This window comes from Macrobrachium rosenbergii, chromosome 1 (assembly GCF_040412425.1).
Source record: "Macrobrachium rosenbergii isolate ZJJX-2024 chromosome 1, ASM4041242v1, whole genome shotgun sequence".
Lineage (NCBI taxonomy): Eukaryota > Metazoa > Arthropoda > Malacostraca > Decapoda > Palaemonidae > Macrobrachium > Macrobrachium rosenbergii.
This window is the reverse complement of record NC_089741.1, coordinates 16,975,155-16,995,000: the sequence shown is the minus strand read 5'-3', so window position 1 is coordinate 16,995,000 and position 19,846 is coordinate 16,975,155. Positions and strand designations below refer to the sequence as shown.

At 39.5% G+C, this 19,846-nt stretch overlaps 1 protein-coding gene and 1 long non-coding RNA gene across 2 annotated transcripts in view; one reads left to right on the top strand and one right to left on the bottom strand.

Annotated features, from left to right (window-relative positions):
* Positions 1-526: 526 nt before the first annotated feature.
* Positions 527-19,846, bottom strand: part of LOC136839614 (arylsulfatase D-like) — an 86,514-nt gene continuing 67,194 nt past the window's right edge. The window contains exons 9-10 of the mRNA XM_067105901.1: positions 1,708-1,819; positions 527-720 (exon numbers count right to left, since the gene is read on the bottom strand). Of these exons, the coding sequence (XP_066962002.1) occupies positions 527-720; positions 1,708-1,819 (306 nt within the window). The remainder of the gene's footprint in view (positions 721-1,707; positions 1,820-19,846) is intronic.
* On the top strand, positions 16,553-17,442 carry LOC136838278 (uncharacterized). The gene is made up of 2 exons (XR_010852956.1): positions 16,553-17,103; positions 17,325-17,442. It is a non-coding gene; the product is annotated as an uncharacterized lncRNA (long non-coding RNA).

The following is a 19,846-nucleotide window of genomic DNA, read 5'->3' as shown; positions in this document are numbered from 1 at the left end:
ATTGCGTCTGATTTTTTGCGGAATTGTGAAGGTGGGTAATGGACACGCTCCTGCCACCTGTCCAAGTAATCCAACAGGTATGCCACCACTTCCTTGTATCTGAAAAGGAGGTATTATTATTATTATTATTATTATTATTATTATTATTATTATTATTATTATTATTATTATTATTATTATTATTATTATTTTTTGCTGAAGGTTAGAGTAAAAAATAATGTCGACCTTCAGTATATACAATATCTCTACAGAAATTAATATGTGAAGCCAGCCAGTTTACTGTAGATTTCATTCTTCATTCCTCCTGCATATATTAATTATACTATTAGTAGTCACAATCGCAGCCGTAATAGTAGTAACATTAGTATAAGAATGGCCGTATTAACAGCAGTGCCAACAATAGAAGTAGTAACATTTTTACTCTACTTGCAATATCTTCATCATTTATACAGTATTATTAAAGTAGTAGTAGTAGGAAGTTTAACTGTATATGAAAAACTACAAGTCATCGTACAAAAAAATGATCTTACTCCTCTGTGGCCGACGAAATAGGATCGTCTTCGTAGGGATCACTAGATAGATCGAACAGCAGCGGCTTGTCTGTCAGGTCAGCTACAAATTCACCAAAGCAGGAACACAGGGTCAAAATTCCCCAGCCACACTGATGGCTACCCTCCGGATACTTGTGTTTCTTGATAAACATTTTGTATACGTGGCCATCTTGCAGAAAGAGAAAGTGTTAAGCATAATGGTCAAAGTAAGGAACTTTAATTCATTTCAACAAATTCATGGATAATGCCTCGCAGTTTTAGACTTCATAAACTATGAGTCCAACACTTTTAAGTGATCTGTTGGCTCCAACATCAAAAGAAGGTGGTGTTGTAGGACCTCTGATAGCATTGGCCTATTTTTACAGGGGTTGGTTTTGTTTAAAACTTGCTATAAACTAGGAATCCCACGTATATGCCTATCAATTTCTGCACGATGAAGCCGGAAATTGTGCTCAAAAAGTATACTTGAGTTTACATTGTGTCTCGTCTGCCTGACTAGCAGATTCTTCAGTGTCTACATCTACCACCGAATGGGTGAAAAGGCGAAAGTCCATAGAAAGGCTTTGGAAGATTTTTTTAAACTTGTCATAATATATATCCTGAAGCTCTTGTATGAAAGTTCCCAAACGTTTATTTCCATACTAGCAACTTTTATGTTAAAACCTGGTTTCACCATCGCCATGAATGCTCAGTATCAATGTTCCCCTTACCCACAATCAACCATTTTTTTAATTTCTTTTAAATATTTGTCGTTCATTCTTTCTGCACAGTTACTTATGTACAGATGCAGAAATATATTTTTAGCTATTCACCTTCAACAACAGGAATTTATGGGCGTGAGTTTTTCTGTTACAATGAATCTAAAGTTATTTATTTAAAATGTAATTGCCATCTACTTTAATGAAATATGGAAGAGGTTTGAAATTTTACAGTAGAGTAGGTAATGGTTTGAAATACAGTAAAATTTTAAATTATCATACTTGTATTTTGGTGAGTACACACCTCTGTGTGTTCTTAAAATGAGTCAATATTTGTTTAGGACTTCCAAAAGTTATGCCAAAAATTCACACTCTGGGGAAAATTGAAAAGAACCATCAAACTTACTATCATTATTTCAGCACTGCTTATGAGAAAAGGAAATTGACCAAAACGTTACCTTTAGCCCATCTGACAGCGTGAATAGACTGCCGACAATGGTGGATGAACACCCTTGCAGTCTGTGGTTCCCCTCGCATCAGCAAACTGGCGATGCTTACACCATCTATTTCCTGGGACAATGATTTGTAGATCCATTTCAGTATAACAAATTTTAAAGTAATTTTTATTTTTCCTAAGTATACAAACCAAAGCCTTTCATATTTGAAGTATCCCTCATTGCACGTTGCAACAGCCATAGGACTTGGAAAACAAGGAGGGTAACCTGGTGGATACGGAGGGAGAGAGGCAGTTACCCCCAGGAGTGCAGGAACTCTGGAGAAAGCAAATGATTCAGAGTACCAAGACAACTCCAAAGAGATTGTCCAGTTGGTGGGGAAAATTTTCTGGCTAATCATAAGTAATTGGTTCAGCAAAGGCTCTACCTTATCTCTCCTCCTTGTTAAGGAAGGAGAGACAGTGGGAAACACGTTCTAGCCTACTAGAATAGGCGTAAGTAGTGTATATACCTTAATCTCATTCGGTTCCAGCATGCACATTGGCCCGGATAAGCTCAGAAAGGGAAAAGGAAAGGAAGGAAGCAGGATAACCATTCATTCCTCCATTCACTCCCAAATAATAACAGGCAAAACCTACCTACTTGAATGACATGTATGGTGCCCAGCTGGAACTCAGTAATTACACCACTTGCTGAGCTACTACCATGGGTCCCCAGAAGATGATGTCAAGGGACTTGTGGGTGACAACCCTCAGGTAGAATGAGGTGAAGGTGGTCTGATTATGCCTGACTCCAGCCCTCACTACCTAATGAACTGAAATGTTCTTCCAAAAGGCGAGAGACAGTCCCACGCCCATAACTTCATTAGCTCTCAGACAAAAATGATGGGCAGATTCCTTGAAAGAAGGATGGTATGCCCATGTTATTTCTTCATGAAGCCAGAAGGCAAGTGTGTTCCTGGACACCCCCTTCCTGCATCAACCAGTTTTAACAAATAGTCTCCTACACATGGGCCTCAAGGAGCAAATTCTTTTCTAATAACATCTCATCCAGGTCTGCATCAACAAAGTCTCGGGGGGAAGATTGAGAAACTCTCAAAACTCTTGTCAGGTATTGAGGGATTCTGAGTCTCACCTTGAATTCTGGCCAAAAGGAGAAAGAGAGAGTATCCCCACTCTTCACCAAGGCCAAGACCAAGGTCAATAAGAACATAAATTTTGAGGTTATGTCTGTATCCAAGGATCAAGACAAGGGCTTATATGAGGTAGCCATGAGGCTACAAGGAACTAGTGCAACATCCCACTCCATGGGACAAAGCTCCCAGGGAAAAGGAAAAGGCTGGCTGCTTGAAGCTTCTCTTCAACATGCCCAACTCACCTGAGATGATGTCAAAACCATTCAACCAAGAGACCTGGGAGAGAGCCACATGGTAACCCTTCACAGCAGAGACTGAGAGGCACTGATTTCGGTGAAGAAAGATGAAGGAATCTGCTATTCACTGAATAGAAATTCCAAATGGAGAGTAACCCCTTCTAGGATACCAATCATGGAAGATGACCCATTTTCCTTGGTACCCATACATTTGACTCAGTGCCTGCAAGAAAGCCTGTCTCTCACAGGAGATGCTGGATAACCTCCACCTGTGAAGATGATATCTATAAATGTGAGGCTGGCACAGGAGGGTGGGCCAGATAAGTAGCTTCTTAGGTGCTTTGACCAGCAAAGTCAGCAGACCTGCATACTATTTGGAATGTAGCCAACATGGGGCCACCAAAGTCACTAGGTGGATAAGACTGAACAGCGAAGACGCATCCATCCAAGTTGTCCCACAAATGTTGAAATGCATCATCTATTGCTACCTGCAAGTCTGGGCATGGGAGCAAAAGATGGAGAGTTTTCTGTTCAGTCTCATGTTCCCACTACCTGACCTTGATGGCTAAGTTGATCCACCAGGATGTTCCTCTTTCCTAGGATATACCAGGCTCTCAAGTCAGGAGGCCAAAGAGCCGCACACTCTTGCATCTGAAAGCTTAGTTAGAAAAGAGCCCAGGACACTGCCTCCCCCCCATTGTTTGTTGATGTATGCCACTACAGTGATGAACAACCACACCATTTTAACCACTAAAGTGGTGTGGTTGCTCATGACTACCACAGAGTGCCCTTAGAGGTTGTCCTGAAAGTACTGGAGTGCTAGCCATGCAGCTTTCATTTCCAAGACATTGAAGTGCAGATGCAAGGAGTTCAGGGTCCAGACACCTGAAACGAATTCTCCTCCTAGCTAGGTGTGCACCCCACCCTCTATTCAATGTAGCCAAGAACAGGATCATCTCTGGAGGAGGAGAGCTCAGTGATATTCCCTGAAACAGGTTGAAGTCATGCCAGCATGTTAGATCCTCCTTCATATCGCTATTTAGAGAGGCCAATTCTGCTTCAGTTGCCTGAAGGGAATAGTGACTCAACCATGAGCGACAAGCTGCTGCTGAGAGGGTTGATCCTGCCTTGACAGGAACTGAGGCACAGAATGCAGAGAGCATCCAGACTGGAAACAACTGGGAAGGCTTTCATTGCTAGTGTCCAGGAGCATGCCCAGGTACCTGATCTGCTGCTTGGGGAAGAGGTCAAACTTTCATTAGTTGTTATACTTAGATCATAGCAAATGGCTAGAAGACAGTTTTTCTCCTGTAGAAAATACTTCATGAAGGGAGCAAGAATCAGTCAACCATCCAGAAGAATGCTTTTCAAGTGAGCCCAAGCTGAGACCAGGGCGAACACCTGGGGGACTGCTGCCAGTCTGAAGCACAGCCTTGAGCGGGAACACCATTCCATTGCAGACAAATTGTAGGAACTTTCTTGAATCCTAACAGATGGGGATGTGAAAAAAAGCATCCCAAGATCAATCAAGATCATGAAGTCACCCTCTTTGATGGACTCAGCACTGACCAAGTAGTCTCCATCATGAAGGAGTCAAGTGGATGTACCTGTTCAATGTTGAGAAGTCAACAACTGGTTACTAACCTCCTGAGGTCTTTTCTACTAGAAAGAAGAAACAGCTGTAAAAACCCAGAGATTAGTGATCTATGATCCCGATGGGAACTTTTTGCATTATTATTTTGAACTCTCTCTGCAAGGCTCAAGACATCAGCAAATGTGGAGAGTAAGGAACAGAATGGAAGTCTAACAGAGGAGGGTGATCATCTTTGAATGGGAGCCTGTATCCGTCGTACAGGACAAACACCACCCAAACATCCACTCTATGTTGCTGCTACACTTTCCAATGGTGGGACAAGCAAACCCCTGCCTGCGGCAGTGGAGGAAGGGAATCACCATTCTTAGCAATTTCCTCATTTTTCCCTCCCTCTTCCACCCCTCTTGGATGGACCAGGGAAGGGGGACATCAAAGGGCTAAAAGAGTCTTAGAAAATGAAGAGGGCTGCTGCTCTTACCTGGGATTCTGAGCTGAGGCTTTCTTTGTAAACCTGAAGTGGAGTATTTTGCTATATCCAAAGGCTTTGCAGTGGGTATTTTTCTTCCCTGAGGCAAGTTTGGCTACAGCTTCACATGAGAAAAGGGTATCTCAGGAATCCTCATAGCACACCTCCATGGCTGTATCAACTTAGCCCATAAGAAAACCAAGCTGATACTCAGTTAGAGGCTGTTTTTTGTGTGATAACCTGGCAAGAGAGCAGGGAGAGAACAGTCTCTCTCCATTGGAGAACCAGTTTTGTCGATTGTTTGGTAACTTGGAGTGCAAGGTAGGTAAGGGCCATCTGGTTGACACAATTAACCTTCTAACTTTGAAACAGGCATCCATGGAAAGTTCCTTCATGACAAGGGTGGTGAGGACACACATCCAGAGGTCTAATCAAGATACTGCATAGAAGGAGGCCTTGGTGACCAACTCTAAATTATTGGCCTTGGTGTCATTAAAGGAAAAGCCCTCCTGATGGAGCCTGTCGAGAGGAAGGTTATTAGTCAGCTGTTAAACTGATGCAACCAACGAGAGAGGGGGATCTTCAACATCCCCCAGTATGGCAAATTTCATCTGTTGTGTAAGTGGAAGCAGGAACAGTTTACTTGCTCTCTGGTTGTTAGGGAACTTCCTGACACATTAATTTGGGTGTTCACCTCTGCCCAAACAGTATGAAACAACTTAGACCATAGCAACCTTAACAAAGGTCTCACCTCCGGAGCAGAACCCAATAACTGCTCTAAGGATGAGATTATGGGTAAAGTTGATGCAGAGGTCACCTCACTAACATCATTTAGTTCACAAACGAGCAAGATAGCATCTAGAAACTGCTGTTCTAATTTGGCCTGAAGGGGTTCTTCAAGGGAAGGCCACTTGGCACACAAAGGATTGCCAGCAGGTCTTGGTCTTGTCCCTTACTAGGTAAACGTTAGTCATGGAAAGCTGATGAGAACCAGTAGGGCTGCACTCTGAACAAAAATTGGGTTTTGCTTCTGAAGCAGCACAATTCCAGTAATCAGCAATAAAGGATGGAGATAGAAAGTTGGGGGAGGAGTGAGAGGTAGTTGTTGCTCTGTTCCTTCTCCTCATAAGAACAAGAATTTCATCCAAGGGAGGTAGAGGGGATCTGAGATCTCTCTCTAGAATGACAAAGAACCTGCTTAGAGGGGCGCAGAGAAGAGCAAAAGTGCACTGAGCAAGGAGGCAGTGAAGAGTCTTTCCTATGGGCACCCAAAGGCAAGCAATAGGGAGAGGTTTGTGTGCTACTCTGATGCTGCCAGTAGGGGGACCAAGAGTGGCTCAGAGGGTGAACTAGCTGTGTGGGCTGACTCCACAGTGGCTTATGAGAGCTGCATGGAGACGAACTACCCAAGGACAGGACCTGACCCTTGGCCAGACACCCAGAACAGGGAGGAGGGGAAAGTGCAGCACTTTCTTGATGTGAGCCCAAAGGCGGGAAAGGGAAGGAGCAGGGCTCCTGCCCAAGTGGTAGTAATGAAGCACTGTCCCTGTGCCAGAAACCCTTGGGTGTGACCTGACAACTCTGCTCCATTCATGAGAGGAGGAGCAATAGGACAAAGTATGCCCAAACCTCTCCCTTCAGGACTTGGACCTCTTTTTCTTCTTCTTTTTCTTACAGCAATGTGATGAGTTTCAGGAGAAGGGGAGGAGGAAAGTGGTGAGGAGGAGGAAAATGAAGAGGAAGAGTGACAGCACTACTACTTCACAGACATATCCACCTCCATGTATGACCTATGCCCTGAAGGGGGAAAGGATGATAGCCAGAGGTGAGAAGGTTCTGGAAGGATTTGGCATCACTTCTAGTGGAGAGAGACACTCTAAGGAAGCCAGCAAACCCTTCCTAGGCTTCCTTCTCCTTTTGCCATATCTTTCCCACTGGGTTGATGGCCAAGAAACACTTACCACAAGGAAAGGTACAAGTTCGTACCTTTCCCCTATAAGGTATACACACAGTATTCGGGTCTACTGAAATGGGAGACATACAATGGCTATAAGGCCACCCTTGACCATCGAAACAGCACTGGTCTTTTTTATTCTCCATCAGACAAGAAAAACAGGACCAGGTGGCACAAAACATTTAAAGAATAATGGATTGTAACTACACGATGCACAGGGCAACAAACAAAAAGAACAGAGGAAATTGTAGTCTACTCATCCAAGCAAAACATTGCATGGGGGAGAGGGTAATGAGAGATCCACCCGGTTGTGTGGCCAAAGTAAGAATGAAATGATGTTCGTGAGGAGAGTATGAGTAACTCCCCCACTTCCCACCCTCCCTTCCTTGATTTCCAAGTTCTATTGCCATTCCAGCGAATGCTGAAATATACTCCGTAAATGAAAGGTGTAGAGTTTGTATCCCCATAGGAACAAATCTAGTTACGAATCAGTATTGCATAATAAAGTTCCAAAACAATTTTGCATAGGCAATGAAGGAATAGTCTTGTCTATTTAGCCTTACTCTTTCTCACTGTAAATTAATATTATGTAGGTTGGAATAACAGTTATGAGTTAACAAATACTATATTATTGCACTGCCCTGCAGTATCATCATCTAGGCTTTTTTTTTGGAGACTGGGCATGCTAAAAGATAATGTACTGCTAAACTTGGACACGTCTCCTAGTTTAGCCCTTTAGATACTGTACTGGGTCACTGATGTATTCTAACATAGGTTTCTTCTAATAATTTTGGTTAGCTAATTAATACTAGTGAACATGTAATTTTTGTTATCCTAGCCCATGATTTTTTGCCAGGTGGGCTAAACTTGTATTACGATGTCCTTTTTCTATTTATATATCAATAATTTGGTTACCATTATACATTTTAGTTACACATTAACTTTATATATTATATATATATATATATATATATATATATATATATATATATATATATATATATATATATATATATATATATATATATATATATATATATATATATATATATTGCAACAAAGGAAACTTCTTTCCAAGCAACCTCACCCGTTTTACCATAATAATGTAACATTAGAGAATACATTTCGTTTTAATTATTTCTTAAATAGAAAGAACTGTGGGTTTCATTCACCCCTTCATCAATTCTCTTCATTTCCCTAAAGGTTAAGCCTAATCCTTCTCTCTCTCTCTGTTCAAAATGACTACCTGAGGGCCTTAACTCTGCATGTGGCCTTCAAGGATGCCTTCCTCGCTGGCGCCGGACAAACAGGAAAGGGGGAAGGCCAGAAAAGGGAAAGTTGGCACCATGCTGCTTGGGAATGGTGATCTCTCCACGAGGCCTGGCTGAATGCCCATGTGTTCGCTATGGAAAACAAGGCAGAGGTTGACCTTTGTGCCACTTACCTGGATGCCAAGGTGTAATTCCCGAGGTTATAAATAGACCATGCAACAGCAGTCAAAGAGAGAAGCACTCAGAACTCCACCAAGGACAGATGTCCTTACCTTTGCCTGTCCCTTGTACCCTCCACACGCTCGACCCCAAGGTTCAGACCAGTATACTTATGTCGTGGCATTTTTAATTCCCTCCTCCAGCATCGGTGCCCCTATTGGACAAAGACATCGTCATCTTGATGAAGGTAATGTGCCGGAATAAGGTTTCTTAGTCAGTCATGATCCTGTTATTTCTCTGTCTGATTTATTTTCAGTCTCCACTGTGCAATCACCTTCAGTAATTTGTGTTGAAGCATCAAGTGTTAACGTAATTATGCATTTAGTGTTGAACTGAGTTATTTGGCACCATTTGTGCATTCCCTCAGTTCCCTTTGAGTGTCTTATTATTCTTGCAAGTAACCGTCTTACATATCTTGCAGATCAGCCCTGGCTGTGGAGCCACTCTTGGCTCTATCCCATGTGCAGTGGCCATATGCCACCCCTTAATCTACCCCTCGGTGATGTTCCTATTATGAAAGCCTCATCAGTGTAGAATATTTCTCCCATGTAGAATTCATTCATTTAGCAGGCCCTTATTAATACCTGCCCAGTAATTCGTCATTCTTCTGATCTGTTTTTATGATGTAAATATAATTAATTAAGAGAACCATTGAGTTTACGTAATCTTACCTCACGTGAAGAAGGCCCTAAGCCACAGTATTTCCCTTGATTTATTCGTCTATGGAGTTGCCCTAGTCAGTCTATTTAGTCAGATGTTTAATAAAATACAGTAGATTTCTTGATAATGTAAAGAGCTCCCTGCGATTATCCGTTGCTGCCCAGAATCAAGTATCTAAGGCAAATATGTAGAAATATATACATATATATATATATATATATATATATATATATATATATATATATATATATATATATATATATATATATATACATACACAGTATATATATACATACACACACACATATATATATATATGTATATACAGTATATAGTTAATGTATAACTATAATTGTAACCAAATTATTATATGATTTATATATACATAGAAAAAAGGACATCGTAATACAAGTTTACCTCACCTGACAAAAAGTCATGGGCTAAGATAACAAAAATTACAGGTGCAGTATTATATATACCTGTATATATATTTATATATAAAACTTGATCACTTCCACATATGTGCATTCGTACAATTAATAACAGGACCTCATTTAAACTGGATCATAACTAACAAATTTTTATTCAAGCTTTCAGGGACTATCTGTCCTCTTAATCTGGTAGTTGTGAAGCCTTTTTTGAATAAAAGTGTCTGTTAGATACTGTTCTGTTGAAACGAGGCCCTGATTTGTGTGTATATAAATAAATATATATATATATATATATATATATATATATATATATATATATATATATATATATATATATATATATACAGTATATATATATAGATATATATAACCATATATATAATATATGTACATATATATATATATATATATATATATATATATATATATATATATATATATAATTATATATATATTATATATATATTATATATATATATATATATATATATATATATATATATATATAATATATATATACTATATATATATACTATACATACATATATATATATATATATATATATATATATATATATATATATATATATAATATATATATATATATATATATATATATATATATATATATATATATATAGTATATATTATATATATATATATATATATATACATTATATATATATTTATATATATATATATAATATATATATATATATATATATATGTACTGAGTATGTGTGTGTGTGTGTGTAGTATTTATTGGCCACAATGTCCTCTTAATTTCTTGATTTCTTCAAATTTTGAAAATGATTGCCACTACAAAGCCTAGAACCAAATGAGGATTAATGAAGATATGCTGATACCCAGGTGAGACTTGACCTCATGTTGGGGTATCAGCACAAGGTAATAGTAAATGCCTGGCCACGAAGAATGGTATAAGTCTATTCCCGCTCATATGTACTCATATCTTTCGATAACCTGACCCGAGATCGAGTTTCGCCCTGGCATCAGTATATCTTCATTTATCTTCATTTGGTTCCAGGCTTCATGGCAACAAGTATTTCCAAAATTTGAAGAAATCAAGAAGTTAAGAGGATATTGTGGCTAACAAATACTACAAACTTATCTGATAAAAATGACCAGTAGATTCTACATATATATATTTCAGCCTAAAGATGCAATAAATTAATAAATACTTGGCTATGATGGTAAAGATGGGCCTATCCCAGCTCTAGTAAATGTATCTGAATTTGACAGATATACAGTATGTACACATGAGCGGGAGTAGACTTACACCTTCTTCATGGCCAGGTAATTATCATTATGCTGATACCCCGACCCGACATTGAGTCTCGCCCAGGCAACAGTTTATCTTTATTTGGTTCTAGGCTTCGTAGCGATAAGCGTTTCCAAAATTTGATGAAATCTTGACATTACGAGGGGATTGTGGCAAATAAATACTACATAGGTATCTGGTAAAAAGTGACCAGAAGAGTTTATATATATATATGTATATATTAAGACTTTTAGCAAACTATGTGCTGGCCTGTGAAAAGGGTATATCCAGTGCAGGTGACATTTATGTTGACTTTGGTAGTTTCCGCAGTTAGATGCATCAGGTATCTGACGCATTCATCTGTGCCTTCTGATCATGGCCAAGATGCATGGAGACAACATGACAGATTGATGGAAGCGTTGTGATATCTGTGGGGTCTGAAGGTGAAATCTTTCAAACATTGAACCGGTGTCATCATGCTTCAGGGGAGGGGTTATTAAGCGAGTGCTTGCATACGTGCGCTCTCTAATGGTATATTATGAGAGGAATCATACAATAGCTATTCACTTCAATTTGCGGCTGGTGTGATTTACTCTTTGAGCAGTGTTAGTGAGTAAGAACAGCCACTATGTGAAACAGTTCCATGCGGCCATAGAATGTGAGTAAGATAACTTATTAACACATCTTTTCAGACATTATGTGGGATACCCACTTTGCGTTGCAGTGACACTCCTCTGTTCTCCATTATGCATTTTTCAGTTTAAGTATCTATTTTTCTTATACACCATTTCAGGTTTTAATATATGATATGTTTCTTTTAACAGGAATTCTGGTTACGTCCTGTGAGGACGAATATTTTGGAAGTGGTGTTCTTTTAACATACTATATGACATTTATTTTGGTCTAGAATAATTATGACCTGTTTATTTTGTTTGATGACCAGGATGTTAGTCGCTAGTATTGGTTGGTTAGAATCATTAATTCGATTGATTGTGGGTCTGAGTTGCCTCTAGTTACGATTTCCATTTTCATGGGGTGTAAGACACTCCATTTCATGACCGCAGCTTTTGCTGAAATACTTTCGTTAAATTTGCAAATAAAGTCTAGTTTTGTATCTCGGTGTTTTATTCTAGTAGGCCTTTGTTTGAGGATAGATACAGGGGGAGGAGTCGACGAGGGAGAAGATTGTGCTGACCCATTGCTGGCCATTGCCACCGGAGGATCTCAGGGATGTAAGATGATATGATGCTGTTCTTAAAACAGATGTAGTAAGAGACTGCGACCCTATTTCACCTTGTTGAAGGGCATGACATATATATATGCATGTATATTTATTTGTGTGTATGTATGTATGTATGTATGTGTATATATATATATATATATATTACACATACAAACATACATATATATATATATATATATATATATATATATATATATATATATATATATATATATATATATATATATATATATATGTATGTATGTATGTATAATCGAAGTCGGAGAAGGACAGGCACGTCGAAATCAGATGGCTTTATTATGATTGCCGACGTTTCTGGACTACAAGTCCTATTTTCAAGGCTAAAAAGACAAACAAATTTACAAACATTGAAATGACTCTGACAAAAAATGAAAATTAAAAAATTACAGTTGTGACAAAATGATAAAGCTGATAAATAAGACTGAAATACAGAACAGAAGGAATATCCATATTTCAAGTGACATTCGAGTGACAACGAAGGGCAACTTGGGGCTCCAGGAACACTCACAACAGGTATAGAGGTGTGGCAGAGGACTGAGAGTTTAACTGCGGAGCAATCTGTTTAATAAATAATGATTCCAGAACCGTTAGAAGCTAGTCAATTGAGTCTCTACCCAATATATCAAAATCATATGGTCACGTATGTTAGAGAATTCAGGGTTCGATACCTTAACCCGTTCTGTAGCTAACACCGCAGTGTTAATCTATTCTAATTTTCAGCAACCTCCGTGTGCAACCGACATATGTCCCTAGGTCACATCTGAGGAAGTGAATTCGTACTGTATATTAAACCGGAGGTCATTAGTGGGCTTAGCTTTTCTTTGCACTTGAACAGAGAGTCGATCGTTATAGGGTTTCTTGGTATGAGTATTAAATTAATGGCCGGAATATGGCGATTGATGATTTTATATAATTCTTCATAAAAAGACTTTTTATGTATTAATGGAAGACTGGATTTAAAGGGCAGTTTGGAACAGTAGGTACAGCAGATTTTGGACTGAAAACTTTTAAAAATTTTCGACCATCCTTAGGACTGAGAATCGCATTAATAGGTTTCTGAAATATTTAAAAGATAATAATGTCATAAACAATGATGATTATCAGTCTTTATACAGCACGGGGGCCTGTTATGGTATCTTGCACGGGCTTCCTGAGATACCTATCGTGACCTCGTATGACACCCCGAATTACAAATTGGCTAAGTTTTGGTACCTGTACTTGCTCCTCTGACATCAAATAACTACAGCCTAAATAACTCCACTTGCTTGAAGAAGCAGTTTTATGTGAGGATTCCGATCTGTTTATGGTTAGCTTGGATGTGGAATCATTGTTTATTAATGTACTGTACCCGTGGAAGAGACCATTCAGATTATTTTAGATAGGCTTTTTATCATCAGTGACAGCGTTTTTAACAGTTTCAACAAATCGGACTTTATAAAGTTATCATTGGCAGTACTGGACACCGCCTTCGTTTTTAATGGTGAGTCTTATAAACAAATTGATGTTATAGCAATGGGGTCACCACTCGGTCCCACCTTTGCTTATATATTCATGTGCTCCCTGGAGGAGTACATACTAGATAACTGTCCCCTGGCATACCGCCCTCTGTTTTACCAAAGGTATGTTGATGAGCTTTTTAGAATATGTTAATGGCATACATCAAAATGTAAAGTTTACCATTGAATACGAAAATAATAACACGGTATCCTTTCTAGATGTTTTAGTTTTTAGAAATAATGATCGTTTTAATACCACGATTTTTAGAAAAAATCACATTTACGGGTCTGGGATCTAACTTTCACAGTCATTACGCTCTTAATTTTAAGTTAAATTCATTATCGACTTTATTACATAGGGCCTTTAGTTTGACATCCAACTGGATCTCTTTCCATGAGGAAATAATGTATCTTCAGAAGTATTCCATTGACAACTGCTTCCCGTCCAAGCTGGTTTTTAGGAACGTTAACACATTTTTAAACAAAGCTTTTAGTCCAAAATTCGCCGTACCTACTGTCGAAACTGCCTTTTTATGCCATTCTTCCACCAATACATAAAAAAGTCTTTTTTATGAAGAATTATATAAAATCATCAATCGCCATATTCCGGCCATTAATTTAAAACTCATACCAAGAAACCCTTTAACAATCGGCTCTCTATTCAAGTACAAAGAAAAGTTAAGCCCACTAATGACCTCTGGTGAAATATACAAATTCACTCCCCCAGATGTGACCTAGGGACATATGTCGGTTCCACATGGAGGTTGCTGAAGGTGAGAATAGGTTCACATCGTGGTGTTAGCTAGAGACCGGGTTAAGCTATCGAACCCTGAATTCTCTAACGTGCGTGACCATGTGCTTAAATGTAAACATCAAATAAAATATGATTTTGATATATTGGGTGGAGCCTCAATTGACTAACTTCTAACGGTTCTGGAATCATTATTTATTAAACAGATTGCTCCGCAGTTAAACTCCCAGTCCTCTGCCCACAGTCCAGATATACCACGTCAGCCAGACAGAGAACCAAAATAAGCCTCGTCTGCGCATCTACGTCATGCATCCCAAGTCGCTAACCCAGACATCAGCCTATGGATCAGCTGAGACCTACCCAATACTCATATTATTTTTTTTTTCTTTCCAGTTTTTAATTTTTTTTCCCCTTTCCAGTGTTTATTAAACTTTAAATTTGTCTTTTTTTTATGCAGTTAGATAAAGGTTGGAAGGCATAGCGATTGTAAGTAGTGGTTACAGGTATATGGATTTACATTATTATTTTCCAGAAAAAAGGGGAAACTTCTATTATAAAAAGTTAATAAAACTACCATTTAATCTATATTCTCTTATGTTTTAATCTTCATTTTTTGCTAATTGCTCCCCTTCATGTCTGACCATCACATTTTTTATCCGTATCATATTATTAAGATTTTTCATCCTAAAATATAAAGAAATAAAAAAAAATTATTACATCATCTGGAATTTTAACTCCAAATCTTTTCATATCAGAAAAAGGGATTGTAAGCAATTCTTTCCTTCTGAAAGACCTTCTCCACGTGTAGAATTAAAAATTTCTCTCAGAATACTTAAATTAGAGAAAAGTTCACCAGAAGGTGCATACAGTTCACCCCTATCAATACACTGGGTCCATGAATCAGCGTAATTTTTTAATTCATTACTTTTAGATCCTAAATTGGGGTATTTCATGGAAAATTTTTTCACAATATATCCTCCAACGTACCTAAGAGTCTCTTCAGTTACTACTGCAGTTTTATTCATATCTGCCTTTATTATATTTAAAAGTTCTTCATCATCATCAAAAACTTCTTTTCCCATTTCTAATGCCAACTCCCTTGCACGCGAATTTTTCATTTTGTGTTCACCTTTTGATTCGTAACCTGTTTTATCACTTATTTCCACATCACATTTTTCACTCATCACTGAAATTTCCTTTCCTAACAACAACTTTTTCGGTCTAAATTTGAAGTTTACAGCATTTGGATGATCATGTTGACCATAAAATGATACCTTTTTGAAACCTGTAGAGACTTTTTGCTTTGGCATCTTTAACTTTCATACTACTTATGTTTGTTTTTTCTATATCAATGCCAAATGCATTACTCTTATTAAAGTCACCATACATACAGGAAGAATTCATAATATCGAACCAATCATTCATCAACAGAACAAAATCTGAAGTTGGTTTCCAGTTTTGACATTCTAATAGGCCCTTCTCTCCTGAGTATTTTAGTGAATTGGCACAGGATCTCGATAATAACTGTTCTTCTAATTTTACCCACTGTCTTTGTTGGCCGCTCACATTCAAGTGCGTTTCATTTATTTTGTATTCTAGACCATGTTCTGATTTAGTTTTACTTAGCATATCCCTTATAACAGTGACTGAAAAGAGTCGCCATTGCTTAAACAAAAACCAGAGTTAACCTTATCTGCACGGCAACAAGCATATATCCACTGCTCTATATTGTTATTCCTTTGGGAAAATATGGTATTTTATATTCGAACCTTTTGCTTTTTTGGTAATAATTAGAACATCCAAACACAGGGCAGTTACTTGGCATATCGACACTGAATTAACAACTCTGACTAATAAAGACAAAGTTTATGGGCACACGAAAATAAAAAACACATTATGATAATTAAACGGAAGCAAGCAGCAGACTAAGGCTTTGTCACGTGGGTTTTGTTTACTAAGATGCTCTCTCTGGGAAGCTGTGACGTCACTACCCCTCTGACTCATGTCCATACCTGCGCGCTGGCTGACCTGGTATATCTGGACTGTGCCTCTGCCATCTATACCTGTCGTGCCCTCCTTTGTTGTTGTTGGTTGTTCATTTACTGCCAGCCGGCCGATCGATAGACCATCTGTCTATCGACTTAAAAACAAGGGTTAAAAGATTAAAGGCGCTCCCATTTTTGATAAAGATCTTTCCTTCGAGGCAAAAGTAATCTGGCTTGGGTGTTTCTCCTACAGGCCAAAACCTCCCCTGCGGGCAGCAGGTGCAATGAGTCAAAGCATCTGTGTTGGACGCCCCCCTGCCCCATAGGAGGGGATAAAAAGCAGAAACCCACGAGGTCGACACACACACGCGGGCTGGAAGATATGGAGTGAAGACGTCCTCAACACCTGGCCCCACCGATGCCCTTGCATCCTAACCACGTGGCCCTTTCCAAAGTATACTTTTCCTCGTGCCCCTCGACCGACCGTGTTCGCTCCATTCCTCGAGCCCACACGCCATTGCTTGGAGTTTCGAGGAGTCCCCATCGCCTTGCCCCTTTACGGAAGCCCTTGCATCTCACCACGTGGAAGAAACTCGCCCTCGGAAATCGCAAGTCATCCACGGACCGCCTTCTACGCGCCCTCGGAAAATCTGCTAAGGTAAAGTGCCCTGGAAGAGCCCCATTTCAGTCACGCTTTTGTCTCGTAATATTTTCTTAAAGAGAAAGCCAGAAATCTCCCTTGTCTAATGTCCGTGCGCCTCTTGCATCGGCAGTATTAATTCTTTATTACTCCTTTGGCACCCTCAGTGCAGCTTCGAATTCATTATTCTTTTGTCTATTTTCATTACTGGCGTATAATGTGCATATCTCTCATTTCAGAGGGACCCTTCGTGGAAGCTTCTCGGACTGTGTCTGGAATTCCCCAGTTTCATTCAATCTACTGAGTTCCTCTTTCCCGTACTAATGTCATTTATGTAAATACACTCCTTTAAATGTGCCCACGTGTTTTACGTAATATTTCCCTCAGTAACAAGAGCCCTATGCTCATATGAAATTCTCCTTTGTTTTCCTTTTTTTACGTTTTCCCGTACCCACGAAGTCAGAATCACAAGGCTAAATTACCTTAAATTGTTGCTACCTGTCTCACAGAGCATATTTCAAACTAAAACCACGGAAAAACGTAAAAATGGCGACCTGGCCATAGATCTCGTTTTGCAGTTGCAGTTCCCCTAGTGTTGCTTTATTGCATTTGCAACTTGCCAGATCAGCTATTAGCAAAGCTAAGCTGGGTACGAGACAATTACGAACCTTTTGTGTAAAACCAGCACACAGATCCAGAAAATTCCACGTAAGTAATGTGTTAATCTTAGCAAAACCTTTTTACAATCGTGACTGTTCCTAGGAATTAGAAATAGGGACGCATGTAATCACTGAGAGAAAAGAACCGCCGTATTAGATTCGTTAATGCATGCCTTTCAGGATAGGTAGTTAGGAAATAACCAGTGCTAACCATCCTTTGCTTCGAGGAATAGTGCAAAATTCCTCTGTGTTAAAATCTTTGCCATATCTTTTGCTTCCTCTGTGTTAAAATCCTTGCCATATTCTTGCTTCGAGGAATAGTGCGAAAGAAATTCCTCTGTGATAAATTTTACTTCGCATTTCGAATTAGCGAACTGTTATTTAGGCGCGAATAAAATTCCCACGTGGGACACGACGAAGTCAGCTTGCATTGCTGAAAATTCTCTCAGTGTAGTTAGAATTCGAGTTAGGTGTTAGGAAAGCGAAATTTAAACTCCGCTTATAGGGAAATTACTAGGCCGTTGTACTGTTATCCTCTCAGACGACTGGGAAATTCCCCGGAATCCCAGACGGTCTATACATATACGGGTTCATTCACCCAGAATCTAAAAATACCTCCGGTGTTGGCCAAACGACCTGCAACCCCCACCCCCGCCCATGCCCGCGTGTGTAGCATTTTTTTTTCCCCATTCATTTTTCTTTGGGTTTCCCGTTAGTAATTTCTAAGTCCTAAGGGACGAATCGTAATTCCAAGTCCTAAGGGACTCCTAAAATTCTACGTCGCACGTGGCGAGAATTCCTCCAAATTCCACAAATTCCAAGTCCTAAGTGACTCCTAAAATTCTACGTCGCACGTGGCGAGAATTTCTCCAAATTCCAGTCCTCAGAGACTCCTAAAATTCTACGTCGCAGGTGGCGAGAATTTCTCCAAATTCCAGTCCTCAGAGACTCCTAAAATTCTACGTCGCACGTGGCGAGAATTTCTCCAAATTCCAGTCCTCAGAGACTTCTAAAATTCTACGTCGCACGTGGCGAGAATTTCTCCAAATTCCAGTCCTCAGAGACTCCTAAAATGCTACGTCACGAGAATTTCTCCAAATTCCAGTCCTCAGAGACTCCTAAAATTCTACGTCGCATGTGGCGAGAATTTCTCCAAATTCCAGTCCTCAGAGACTCCTAAAATTCTACGTCGACGTGGCGAGAATTTCTCCAAATTCCAGTCCTCAGAGACTCCTAAAATTCTACGTCGCACGTGGCGAGAATTTCTCCAAATTCCAGTCCTCAGAAAAATTCTCTCCAAATTCCCCCAGTCCTCAGAGACTCATACAAAAATTCTACGTCGCTCACGTGGCGAGAATTTCTCATTCCTGCGGAACCCAAAATTAAGTCCTTTTGAGACATTATATAGTGTAGTTCACACACATCTAAGCCCTACGGGACTGATCATTCTAGTTCGTTAGAACAACTCCTTAACTTCACGCTACAGCCGGCCAAGTCCGAGCGTGACAAAATCCAACTACGTCTTCCGAGACGCATATTAGAATTCGTTCGCCAAGAACAACCACGTCTTTCCAAGACACATCCAATTTTAACAAAAAGTCTCCTCAGACTTACTAATCAACTGTCTTATTCACAGATCCATTCTCCTGCAGTCTGAACAATTGAGTGTTTCAGATTCCTGCAATTGAGTCTTTTCAGACAACCTGAGTCTTTTCAGACATATCATATACCCATTATTTCAAGATGGCTAATACCAGAGCCCAACAAAACGAGGATTTCAAATTCTACATGTCCGCTGGGAAGGACATGGGACTATCGGGGCAAGATCTGAGAGCATGGGTTCAAGAGCGAGTGGACGATGCCAAGGCGGAGAGAGCAAGAGAACGTGAAGAGAGAGAGAGAGAACGAGTTGCCCAAGAGCAACGAGAGGCCAAAGAACGTGAGGAGAGAGAGAGGGCAAGAATTGCCCAAGAGCAGGAGAAGGAAAGAGAACGTGAGGAGAGAGAGAGAGAACGAATTGCCCAAGAACAACGAGAGGAGAAAGAACGTGCAGAGAGAGAGAGAGGGAACGAATTGCCCAAGAACAACGAGAGGAGAGAGAC